This window comes from Schistocerca americana, chromosome 5 (genome assembly GCF_021461395.2).
Source record: "Schistocerca americana isolate TAMUIC-IGC-003095 chromosome 5, iqSchAmer2.1, whole genome shotgun sequence".
In the NCBI taxonomy this organism is placed as follows: domain Eukaryota; kingdom Metazoa; phylum Arthropoda; class Insecta; order Orthoptera; family Acrididae; genus Schistocerca; species Schistocerca americana.
In genome coordinates this window covers 50,603,689-50,617,642 of record NC_060123.1, presented here as the reverse complement: position 1 = coordinate 50,617,642, position 13,954 = coordinate 50,603,689, and the positions used below count along the sequence as shown (strand labels likewise).

Sequence of the window (13,954 nt, the reverse complement as noted above, 5' to 3'; positions counted from 1 at the left end):
TAGAATTGATGGCATTTTGAACAGAGTACTACAAAGCTTGTTCCCAACAGATAAATAGGATTATCGGTCACATATGTAATAGCTCACTGAAACAGGGAATTTTTCCAGATAGGATGAAATTCGCTAAAAACTACTGCCCATCTCACTTCTGACAGTTTTATCCAAAATTCTTGAAGAAGTAATGTATTCAAGAGTAGCTTCACATATCTGTATTAAATGAATTAAATGAAGCACTAACAAAATGTCAATTTGGTTTTCAGAAACGCTTTTCAACAGAAATGCTATATATGCACTTACTGATCAAATATTAAATACTCTGAATAACCAAACATCACCTATTCGGATGTTTTGTGACCTCTCAAAGGCTTTTGACTGTGTGAACCATGAAATTCTTCTAGGTTATTTAACTCAAAGAATGAAGAAGATTGCAATTAACAGTACAGATAGTCTGCAAAAATCAGCAGAGCTCTCTAACTGGGAAAGTATCAAGAATGGTGTCCCACAAGTTTCAGTCTTGGGTCCCTTATTGTTCCTAATATATATTAATGACTTGCCACTCTGTATTCATGAAGATGCAAAACTAATTCCTTTTGCTGATGATGCAAGTACAGTAATCACACCCAACAAACAAGAATTAGCTGAGGAAATTTTAAATAATATCTTTCAGAAACTTATTAAGTGTTTCTCTGCAAATGCACCCTCATTGAATGTTGAGAAAACACAGTATATGCAATCTTGTACAGTAAATGGCATAACACCATTGACAAATATGGATTTCGAACAGAAATCTGTTGCTAAGGTAGAATGTTCAATATTTCTGGGTGTGTGCATTGATGAGAATTTGAATTGGAATAAATTCATCGATGATCTATTGAAACAATCAGGTTCACCTACTTAGGCTATTAGGGTTATTGCAAATTTTGGTGATAAACAAGTCAGTAAAATGGCCTCCTATATCTGTTTTCATTCACTGCTTTCATATGGCATCATGTTTTGGGGTAATTCATCATTAAGAGAAAACATTTCATTGCACAAAAGCGTGTAATCAGAACAATAACTGGATCCCACCCAAGTCACCTTGCAGGCATTTATTTAAGGAACTCAGGATATTCACAGTACCTTTGCAATACATATATTCACTAATGAATTTTGTTATTAATAACCCATCCAGTTCGTAAATAACAGCAAAGTGCATAGCTATAACACTAGAAGTAAGTATGATGTTCACTATACTGGGTTAAATCTGATTTTGGCACAGAAAGGAGTGAATTATGTTGTGACTAAAGTCTTTGGTCATTCGCCAAATAGCAGTAAACGTCTGACAAATAGCTAACCAATATTTAAAAAACAAATTAAAGTAATATCTGAATGACAGCTCCTTCTACTCAATAGATGAATTCTTAGGTATGAAGTAGTAACCGTAAAAAGAAGAGTGTAGTGAAAACTTATGTTAAATTGACACATTCCGCATCTTTACAAAATGTCGTGTTCATGATCTATAGAACAAGTATTAATGTAATGTAATGGGCTTATACTGCCAAGTTTGAAAAAGGACTGTCTTATTTGCCATGACGATTTTAAATCAGTTTTGCCCATAAATGTGAACGAAGCTGCGAATCTGAGAAATGTACTCAACATCTGTAATATCTATAAATTACATTCTCTGTAAGTCTGTTCTTGGGACCACAACTGTTGGCCAGAGAGGTTACTTCTTTTGAAGAGAGTGAGGAGGCAGTGCGTGTTAGTCAGTCTGGCTATATACACGGTTAGAAAAGTTTGGAAGCTGGCCTACTGTGTAGTGGAGGCAGCATTATTTAAGAAGGATTTTGTACGAATATGTTTCGAGTAAAGAAGACGAAATTATATTAGTAGAAGAATGCTGAAAGGGCAAATTTCAAGGTAATTCCATTTATACTGTAACTGTGTAATTTCTCATTGTTGAAACATCGTGTGTAGTTAAAGGTAACTGTAGAAATTATATAGTGAAGGGCATGGATTTGTCTTATAATTGAAACAATTGTCAAGGAAAGTAATTGTACACAGGAACATTATTAAGAAATATTTTGCTAACTTGTCCAGTTGTGAGAACTTCATGAGAGGGTGTACTGTTGTTATGGCTTAATGAAGCAAAGTTATACTAAGAGTCTTTGTTCTTGTTTATAAGTCGCTAAGTTTAGAAAATGGTTCAAATGGCTCTGAGCACTATGGGATTTAACATCTGTGGTCATCAGTCCCCTAGAACTTAGAACTACTTAAACCTAACTAACCTAAGGACATCACACACATCCATGCCCGAGGCAGGATTCGAACCTGCGACCGTAGCAGTCGCGCGGTTCCGGACTGCGCGCCTAGAACCGCTAGACCACTGCGGTCGGCTAAGTTTAGAACCTCATTTTTCTGCAGTACACAGTTCTGCAGAAGCATTGTTATGAGAAGTGATAAGATACATTCTTGCACTGGACGTCATCAGTGTGGTAAATTAAATTTGTTTTTTGGCAGTGCGTTAAATTTATGTTCATTTGCTGTGTAATTGAATTAACAGTTCTAGTACAGTCTTTGTTTACAAGACTAAGATAGAGAATAACAATATTCAAGGCCAAAATTTTAATCCTGAGTCATTTGTTTTGCAGACAGACAGTATCGCAGCGTGTAACGTGAGCTTCACATACTTCTGGTCAAAGTTAAATTAACATCGTTCTGTTGGCCTGCAATGAGATTTACATATTTCACTATCAAAATAAGTTTTATACATTTATCAGATACCGACCACACGTTTATAAACATGAGTTTAAGTAGTTATACATTACTGTCATGTTCTTTGTAAACTTGACTCGATTCTGAAATCATTGAAACATCACCTACCCAAGGTTTCTTTTCGTTTCCTCCTCATCTTCTGCATGCCTCACGTTTTTCGTTGGCAGTTTATTTAAAAGAGGGTTGTGCAATAGACAGAATTGGAATCCAGAATGGCCTTCTATAAAAAGAAACAGCACTCACATTCAAAAACATCAGTCTTGAATGCAGAAAAAGATTGACGAAAAGCTGTGTTTAGTTCTTTTTGGTGTGTGAGTGAGACATGTGAAAAGTAGGAAAGACAGAAACGATTAGATCGCCTGTGGTGCTACAGGAGATTGTTGAAGATTATGTATTTGATCAAGAGAAGAACGAAGGAGTCTTGCAACGATTCAACGACGATAAATGCCTATTGGAGAAGATAATGAATGGAAGAGATATTATGGTTGGGCAGATATGACCTGAGCCGTTTCTGAAAACTTAGGATGAAGCGTTGATGGACGAGAAGAATCGTAGGGGCAGGCGTCGACATTTGTACAGAAGGCAGATGTTTGATGGTGTGTGATGCTGGGGTTGTGAAGAACACAGGAGTGGGGAAGTGCATCAAACCGCCCGTTGGGTAAAGGCTCACCTGGTGTTCGGGTGGCCCGCCCAGTGACTCCTCGATGTACTGCTGCTCCCGGGGATCGATATGGTGGTCCTCCTTCGGCGCGCGGCGTACTACCAGGACCCACAGCGCCGTCCAGGCCAGGGCGACGAAGCCTGTTGCCAAACACAGTACGGCAAAAAAGGCACTATGTCAGGTTCGCTGTGCTCTAAAATAATAACAACACACAGGTTTCCAGAGTACATTTTCTGGCATTACACAAAGTGTGATATGTCGTGACCAAGGAGATTTGAGCTGGATTTGGACTAAACTTCACGTTACTGCTATTTGCGATCAGGTGTCTTAACTATCAGAATATTTAAGAACATCTCCAAGCCCTGGCTCAAACTTTCATTGACACTTACGTTTCCATCTACAATTTCCGAACACCACTACGAGAGATTCCTCATCACCATTGGATATGCAGGAATTGTATCAGGGCTGGGAAAGGAGATGGTAGAGTACTGTGGCTTACGCTGCTACAAGAGATGTACAGCAATTAACTGAAAAGCACAGACTTTGTTATAGTTTCCCTCTTTCCTTTAACCGCAACATCTCGCGACATGCTTTCCAGGTAATAGCACATCTATGATCATTGACAGGTTGTACTGTTCACAGACGTCTGAAGATGGTGCCCGTCTAGTGGTGTGTCTATGATATCAGTCGCATCCGTAAGAGTACTGTGGGCGGTTAGAACTGCTGCATATAACATCGTGATGGCTAACACAGTTTTAGAGAAAACGTCGTCTGTACATAGCAACATAAGAAGAACTGGGCCTACTAATAGAGTTATTAAAGCTTACATTACTTTTAATAACAATGTCACTACCATGAAACTGACTGTCAAGTTGTCACGAGTCTAGAGAGTAGGGTATCAAGGAAAACAATACTTCGAGAAAGAGGAGATTTATGATAGGTATCCCGTAGCCAAACCTCGTGCACAAGAAGTGAACGAAAAGGAGCGGGTTGAGCGGGGCAAGGAACACAAAACCCGAACTATCGACAAATTAACAAACTGCTATGTTCCATACGGAGGGAACTGTTATGTATACTGGAAACTACGACATCTGTGTAGTCCAAACTGTCTTCTTCCAACAGTGAGTCCTAGTGGTGGTGCTGTTACGTTTGGAGCTGTAGGTTGGAGTCGTGGGTAGTGTCCGCAAAACAACGCGAATTGTTTGTGTTCTCTTGCTGAAAGACATAAACGAATGGGCAAATCAAAATGTCGTTTACAGTACACAATGCTACACGCAGCAAAAACGACATTTACAGTACACTGAGCTACACACAGTAACGTTAGTTTGGCAAACGACAGGCACGAAATTTTAACTGCTCGAAGTTTTTCATCTTATAGCAATTTAGAATAAAAAAGCCCAGAATTGGGAGCAGTTGTACAAATAGTACACTTCTTGTGACAACAAATCTCCATCTGTCTTATGAATAGTTTTCCTTCGCAGTGTTATACATTTTCCTGTTTGTGTGTTGAGTTGTGGCTTCACTGCTTTCAGTAGTAATCCTCTGCTTGAAACGCGGGTCACAACCCATAGTGTAGCCTGTAATGCAACTACACATGGACAAGTCTGATGAGGAGAGGGAAAACATCTCGTCATATCGTTATGACACAGGCGTCCCCACAGCCGTTTTGTTTGCAGGAGGGACTTCCACTTGCCATTGGTGTGCAAGGTCAGCGATAGTGGGCCGTGAATGCGTTTCAGATTAAGACGTGGCGTTTTCAGTTTCTGGCAGACATACCAGCAAACTAACAATTATTCTTAAATGTTTTAGACAGACAAGTTTGGGCAGGTATCCTTTTTTCGCAAAAAATAACTCTCTTGGTTGTGAAAGAACTGAAGCTAGATAAGTGAAAAGTAAGGACTCAGCTATGTTAAAATTTTGTAGAATGCCTGGCGAGATAAAATGTTTTGAGCCACTCCTGCTGTTGGGTAGTTTTTTGCTACACCTCAATGTCTGCGTGAAGCACGGTCAGGACTGTAGTTGTGAACATCAGTGACGACAATTGGTCAGAGACATTGCTCTTAAACAACTGGTCGAGTCCAGTCCATCTACTCCAATAGACAAGCAACACCTGGCACCAATAGGTACTACTGTTTCACAAATGCAGCACGAACACAATGGGTTTTTCAGTGACAGCACACTGACCACAAACAACCTAATAATGGCATGCTACAAAGCACCCCAAAAAGTTCACCTCCCAATTTTTGAGTTGTTAAAAAGTGACTGAAGGAAATTAACCTTGAGATTAGTGTTAATAGATGGGCATATTATTGATTTTAAATCTTAGCTCATGGTGAAAATGTGTTAGTTGTTTTGGTTTAAACACTTCAGAGTAATGTGTGAAGCAATATTGTAAAGGATAGCAACCATGAATTTAGCCCTCACCAAGAATGTATCTGATGTGGAAATACATTCACTACTTTTAATTAGTCTGTATAATTGTAGCTTGCTGTAACTTAATACATCCAACTGTGTATAATTAATGCAAAGTAGCTCCCCACGCTGAAAACGATGTAAATACAAAACTACAGAAATGGTTTATTTATAATCATAAATAATTCAGTAATAGCTTTACCAATACTAAAAAGTTTAATATTAATCGAACTATAGATATGTACTAAAACCATATTTAATTATTTTAATTACAACTGGTTTGTTGAAAAGTATGTGCTGCAGCTTGGACCTTGAAATAATGTTTAATAGTGTTGTTCATATTAAAATGAAATGCAAGTTAAATCCTTAATTTATGTTTATTTACAAGTAATATGAGGAATTTATTATAAATCTCATATTTCTATCTACTGAGTGAAAGGATTACTTTAATCTCACTTATTATGTAGTGATTGTATTTACAGAATGTATGTCACCTTGAGATGAAGCGTCATTTTGGGATACAAAGGTTATTATAAACCTGTTGTTAGCAATTCCTTACTTAAGAGTAGATTTAGTTAATCAGTATGAGATGCATTGGCGGATGATAATGCAACATTAAAGTGATTGTGTACATTTAACTTTCTTAGTAATATTTGTTATTGCTTTATACTTTTAATTAATCTATTCTTCCTTCACCAGACATCAAAAAAACTAACAAATGGCGATATTGAAAAACCCTATTCCAGTCTTATTTTACATTTTTGGACTACCACATGTCGGTGTTGAGGAGTTGTTTTAATAACATCTTTCTTAACCGTACTACAGGCTGATTCAGCTAAGCTGTGTACCTTGGATATTTCCTGAATCGTGTCAGATATCGTAATTATGATTTCGCCCAAATGAATTGTGAGAAAGTCCTCACTAAATGCTACAGCGTACAGACTCTTTTTATAGCTACACTATTGGCGAAACCCGGCGTTGCCAAGGTATTTAGTTACAGCTGTGCATCTACGTCTGTACCACGCAGTATCTGGCCTTGTACTTAATGACTGTGACGTCATATCTCCTGAACTGTGTGTTGTACAACGAAATAATTTTGTGGGTACATTCAGAGGCGTATGTGAATACTGTCTGCAAGATGTGTTACGAATTGAATTAGTAGCGATGATATGACAAATTTAAACGTCATGCATGATGGGGCAATTTTTAATGCATGTCATTGATTATGATGTCGTGTCCCCTGAAGTTTATGTTGTACAAGGACATAATTTTGCACTACCGTTCAGTGGTATATGTGCATACTGTTTATAAAATGTGTCAGGAACACAATTAGCAGTAAAGAAATAATAAATTATTAGCTCATGTCTCACTCGGTACGTTTACTGCATGAGCAGCGAAAAAATAGCAAGCGACAAACATTTTTCATTTCATCATTTTGCAGGCGTTGTCAGCGAGAAAAAGTTTCATCATGATTTGAAATTATATGTAAGGTTTGTTGCAAGACGCATAGTGCTCTCATTCTCAAGTACTTGATGAATGAATTCTGGAAATTCTTGCATCGCAGGCTTCGCTTATTTCTCACCCCCAGCCCCACCCCTTTGACAGGGAGGTTGTTCTTACCCCCACCGTGATGTTGCACGACAGTAAGGTATATGTGTACCAAGTTTGGTTCAAATCTGTCCAGTGGTTTAGGAGATGTGGAACATGTATACATACATACATACGCACACATACATATATTTTTTGTAATACTTATATGTATGGATTAGTTACAGAGGTGTCGGTATCAACTTGGCTTTTTTCAAATGGAACTTTAGCAATTTCCGCTGCTAGCATTGTAGTTCTAAATGAGATGAATTCAACGTCGTTTCACGCTTCAAAATCCGAATAGTAGTTTCAAAGAAATAACAACACTTGTTTTTATCACGAAACCGATTGTTGCCTAATATGGAAGTTCATGTTATAAGGAACTGTTGTGTCAAACTGGCGGAGAGCACCAGCTTGATGCAGCTAAGAGAGTGTACTTACAAAAACAGAACAGTGGTACAAGGCTTAGTTTAAATCTGTATTAATCACATTTTGCTATATGTGGTTGGACCAATACACCATCTGGAAGACAATGGACGTGGAATCTGAGGATAATTCAGCAGTTAATTGCGCTAACAGTTCATAATAACTTTGCGTCATGAGTTTAATGCCAAGACGCACACTTGCATTGCAAAATTACATCCGCAACAGTAACAAAAAGGAAATCACAAAATAATGTGGTCATAAACACTTCCATAACGAACTTTTTAAATCCTCCTGGATCCACGGATTCTGTGCATAGACTTCATATTTGAGTTTAGCCCAGTAGTGTAAAATCAGTCGACAAGCAGGCCAAGTGATAACGTCTTCACGTTGTAATGGTTCTTTATTTACGTGACCATTACGGCACTCGAACCCCAAATGTTCTATGAAACGATTTGTCTAAAAGTAAGAAATAAAATAGATGACAGAAACATTTGAAGCACCTTTAAACGACGATAGAAATCGAATACAGCAAATGAGGTGCTGACTGAGGATTTAAAGTTCAATGTTTAGTGTATAGTCTCAGAATTTTAAAGAGTACTAGGCGATTTTTGTCTGGTTGAACTGTAAATTCTTAAAAAGTTTTGAGGAACATTTGAAGAGCCTTTGAAAAGATGCTCGAAATCACATACAGAAGCTGAGATGCTCATACATCAGTGTCGTAAGGAGATCACAGACTTAAATTTCGCCAGAGAAACACCCTCTAGTACTTTTCAAAATTATAAGGTCCTAAGCGAAACACTGAACTTTAAAATCCCATTCGACATCTCGTTTTCTGTACAAGAGTTCGAGCATCATACAACGGTGCGTAAAATGTTTCCCTAATCTATTTTATTTATTATTTTTTGACAAGTCAGTACACAGAACATACGCCCGCATTTTTTCAAAATTTCTTAGTTTCATATTTTGTCCTAATTACTCTGATTACTGCTTATGAAAATGCAAACAAATATTCATCGTGTAATTTTCCATCAAACCACCAATTAAATTTATCTTCATCACCCTGATTACTTTCATGGAATTAAGTCTTTGTTTGCAACACTAGAGCCTCACGCTGGTCAAATTGACACCCTATTTGTTCATTTCCTACTCTTCGCTTGTCTACGAAGATTCGGACAAAAATTGACTCTGAAATTTCCAGGGAGTCTTGCTTTCGCTTCACTCAAACATTTGGATAGAAACACAAATATAAACACTGCAGGAATAAAACAGAGGCTACCGCATCTGAGCTTGCATATTCGAGGGAACTTCGAAAAGTAACGCACAACAATTTTATTAGCAGAAAGATTAATCGGTAACAAAACAAAAAAAAATCACAAATGAACTCCCATCTTTTACCTAATATTATACATAGTAATCAAAGTTCTCAACACATTTCTTCAATCGGGGTACCAGTTTCAGTAGGCCCTGTTCGCGGGAGTCCGTTTGGTTCGAGCATAATCATCTGCGAACTGCTGATTTCACTTCCGCATCTGTCGCAAAGCGTTAGTTGGCCGACCAAATAGAAGAAAGTCCGACGGTTCAAGGTCCGGAATGCATGGTGTATGCTGAAGCACCTCCTACCCAAATTGGGCGATTTTCTCACGAACAGGAGCAGCACGATGGGGGCGAACATTATCATGAAGAAGCTTGACACGATCAGCATTAATATTATGGCGTTTGTCACGAAGCACACGACGCAACTCAACCGACATTTTAATGTAGGCAGCAGCATTAACAGTGGTCCCATGTTCATTGAAGTCCACCAACGTAGGTAGCAGCATTCACAATGGTCCCGTGTTCAACGAAGTCCGCCAATAACACGCCATGCATATCCCAGAAGGCTGTCACAAGCACTTTCCTAGCAGAATGAGTCACTTTGAATTTTTTTTTCTTACTGGCGAACCAGCATTTTTCCTCTCTGTAGAGGCCTGCTTGGTTTAGGGTACGTAGTGAAACGCCCACGACTCGTCACCAGCGACGATTCCTTTCAGAAAGTCCTCGTCCTTGTGCAGCGTAAGGCGCATTAAGGAGATCCAAGCTTATCGTCATGCGCTGGCCTTTCTGGTTGTCTGTCAGGTTCTAAGGAACCCAGCGAGCATTAACTTTACAAAATTTCAATGTGTCATGAATAATATCGTACACCGCAGCTTAGGAAATGTTGAAGTGTTGCTATATGGTACGCAATTTCACACTCTGGTCGTTGAAAAGTACTGCCTCAATAGGTGCGAAATTCTGCGGGGTTGCAGCTGTTACCGCCCGCTCGCAGCGTGGCGAATCACTAAGGTTCACACGGCCGTCTTGGAAGAATACACACCACCTGGAGACATTGCCACGGTCCGTACTGTCGTCCGCATAAACGCTATACCCTGTGAATTTCACTCCACATGTTGACAACAGTAACACGCACGCCATTTTGTTTCGTAGTTCAGGCTACCCGCGCTAGAGATGCACATGAAAACAAAATACCCTCTGTAGTGCCAACCACAAACTATATCGTCTTGAAGTTTCAACATTTCAGCTGCAACACCAGGAGAGAAAAAAATTATTGTGCTTTACTTGCCGATCTTCCCGCTTAGTAATGAGACTGAGACAACACTAACTTCTGTAATCAATCAAGACGAGGGGCTGCTGGGCCTAAGCGAACACCAGCTTTGCAGCTGTCAAGGATACACTTTTTATAGGCCCTCTGCAGGGGGACAAGGGGGGTGCCACCCCACTCTCCATTGTTGCCAAATTTATTCAAGATGGCTGCGATGACGTCATCCAAGATGGCGGCATGTAGACTTGGCAACAGCGCATGACGTCATCCAATATGGCGCATTTTGGCGGGAGAATAGTCCAATTGTGCTATGTCCACTAACCTAACCTCAAGAAAAAATGGCGAGAAGTTTGAATTTTGGCGGGAAAATAGTACAATTGTGCTACGTCCGCTAACATAAGCCTCCAGAAGAAAAAAATGGCGGGAAGTTTGAATTCCAACAGGATAATGCATGCAAAGACCGTACTTATCTTTATTAATATTATTGATTATCATTCATCAACATTCATTATTATTTATTATCATTCATTATCATTTATTATCATTTATTATTATTTATTATGATTCATTATTACTTATTATTATTGACCTGCCTCCAGATTCAAATTCCAAAACGATAATGGCTGCAAAACCTTAATTTTGTTTATTATTATTCATTATTATTTATTAACATTCATTGTCATTCATTGTCATTTATTATCATTCATTGTCATTTATTATCATTCATTATCATTCATTATCATAGGCCTACCTCCACTAGAAAATTGCGCCAAATTCAAATTCCAACACGATATTCTCTCGAAAACTGTACTTCTATTTATTATTATCATTTATTATTTATTCAAGATGTCCGATTTTCTCGGTGATAAAGCCATTTTCCTTACATCCATAACAAAAATCTATCACACGTTCAAATCCCAACACCATAATTGATCACATGTATGAGCTTTCTCTGTCACTTATCTTTTTTCACTGGTAACCTATCATAATCGTGTTAAATAATAAACTGCACTTATAGTAATGTAATTCACGTCCTTTGATTTTGCAGGAGGGAAGGGACTGAAGACTATTTCAAGCAGTACAGTCATCACTTGTTCTCCAACACAGTCAGCACGCGTGTACGGAGGGTGTGTGACGTAAGCGGGGCGGCGGCGCAGCGATTATACAGTTACTACATGCGCGCGAGAGCGAGTCAATTAGCGGGCGTTCTAGTGTGGTTCAAACGTGCTGTTATATAGTCATGGCGGATTCCACTGTCGAGCAAACATTGCGATCCCGCTCGCACACGGACACGTGATGGATGGTGAGCGGTCGGCATCGACAGGTTTGAACGTGGCGCCAAAAGTGTGGCAGCGAACGGTCGACTGTTGTGTGATTCAGCTCTGAGGCAGACAATTTTGGCAGGAAGCGTGCGGAGGTGACGAATACACAGGGTGAGTGGACAAGGGGCCGCTGTGACGTCAAACTCGACAAGTTCCAGCGTGTCCAGCAAAAACATGTTTACGACGTGTGAGCGATCGCTGGGCTCGCCCCCCACACTAGTGGTTGGCCGCCTCACGTGACAGGCGTAGGCAGTGTCTCCGTGCGCTGGCCTGGTGGTGGCGAGGATTTGAACTAATTCAGTTGGAGCGTGGATGTCATGGTGACTGCACTGCGATATCAAAGATGTGTGTGCTGACTGTGTTGGAGAACAAGTGATGACTGTACTGCTTGAAATAAAGTCTTCAGTCCCTTCCCCCCTGCAAAATCAAAGGATGTGAATTACATTACTATAAGTGCAGTTTATTCTTTAACGTGATTATGATAGGTTACCAGTGAAAAAAGATAAGTGACAGAGAAAGCTCATACATGTGATCAATTATGGTGTTGGGGTTTGAACTTGTGATAGATTTTTGTTATGGATGTAAGGAAAATGGCTTTATCACCGAGAAAATCGGACATCTTGAATAAATAATAAATGATAATAATAAATAGAAGTACAGTTTTCGAGAGAATATCGTGTTGAAATTTGAATTTGGCGCAATTTTCTAGTGGAGGTAGGCCTATGATAATGAATGATAATGAATGATAATAAATGACAATGAATGACAATGAATGTTAATAAATAATAATGAATAATAATAACCAAAATTAAGGTTTTGCAGCCATTATCGTGTTGGAATTTGAATCTGGAGGCAGGTCAATAATAATAAGCAATAATAAATCATAATAAATAATAATAAATGATAATAAATGATAATGAATGATAATAAATGACAATAAATGACAATGAATAATAATGAATGTTAATAAATGATAATGAACAATAATAAACAAAAGTCAGGTTTTGCAGCCATTATCGTGTTGGAATTTGAATTTGGAGGGAATTTCTAGTGGTGGGAGGTCAATAATAATAAATAATAATAAATAATAATAGATGATAATAAATGATAATGAATGATAATAAATAATAATTAATAATGACTGTTAATGAATGATAATCAATAATAATAATAAAGACAAGTACGGTCTTTCCATGCGTTATCCTGCTGGAATTCAAACTTCCCGCCATTTTTTTCCTTCTGGAGGCTTTAGTTAGTGGACATAGCACAACTGGACTATTTTCCCGCTAAAATTCAAACTTCCCTCCATTTCTTCTTGAGGTTAGGTTAGTGGACGTAGCACAACCGCTGTTGCCAAGTCTACATGCCGCCATCTTGGATGACGTCATCACCTCCATCTTGAATAAATTTGGCAACAATGGAGAGTGGGATAGCATCCCCCTTGTCACCCTACTGCCATCGGCTAACGGGACGACCTAGCTAAGGTTGACACGGCGCTCTACGAGTTTTCTGACGTCGCTTCCTGCTATTCCTGGTTGAGAAACCATTTCATCACGTGAAACACACAACATGTGAGAACCAATAGGAAGCATGAAAGCTCCATCCGTCACAAGCAGGCAGCAAGAAGCCATAATGTCTTTGTCGTGTTCAGCAGAAGCCCATATTCGAAGGGTTTTACACTGCACGCTACACCGTATGAATACATGCTGTTTCTAAGCACCAGCACTTTGAATGTCTGGAGAACGAATCGTTACTGACAAGATTTGTTGTAATAAAATGACGGGATATGTCAAATGATGGTCAAAGAATTTTCGTATTTAGTTATTTTCGTATTATAACTCATGTGTTATGAGAGTAGTCCGTTTTAAGGCACCGACCCATTTATGATTCATGAAAACATGCTGTTCTTCTTAGGAACTGTTAAATTAAATGTCAGTAACATTTAGGGGATGAAGGTACAGAAAATGAAGCTAATTTAAGCGGAGTTCCAGCGCACCGTAGTTGACGGTAGTAACGAGTTTTGGAACCAAACACACATTGGTTGAGGGTTTACGTTCCCCGGTTATCCAATTTTTTTTTTCGCCTTCGCGTTTTATAAAAGTTTGTGGGAGTTTCGTATGAAGTTAATAGAAATAACTTCTGTAATATTTGATGTAACGTAAATATAACTGCGCTCTCTATCAGGGGTGAGTTTGTTTGATCTTGTAAACTTTT

The 13,954-nt window shown here is 38.8% G+C and overlaps 1 protein-coding gene across 1 annotated transcript in view; it reads right to left on the bottom strand.

Moving 5' to 3' along the window:
- Positions 1-13,954, bottom strand: part of LOC124615639 (vesicular glutamate transporter 1-like) — a 261,727-nt gene that overhangs the window by 122,385 nt on the left and 125,388 nt on the right. The window contains exon 5 of the mRNA XM_047143649.1: positions 3,425-3,555. Within this exon, the coding sequence (XP_046999605.1) occupies positions 3,425-3,555 (131 nt within the window). The remainder of the gene's footprint in view (positions 1-3,424; positions 3,556-13,954) is intronic.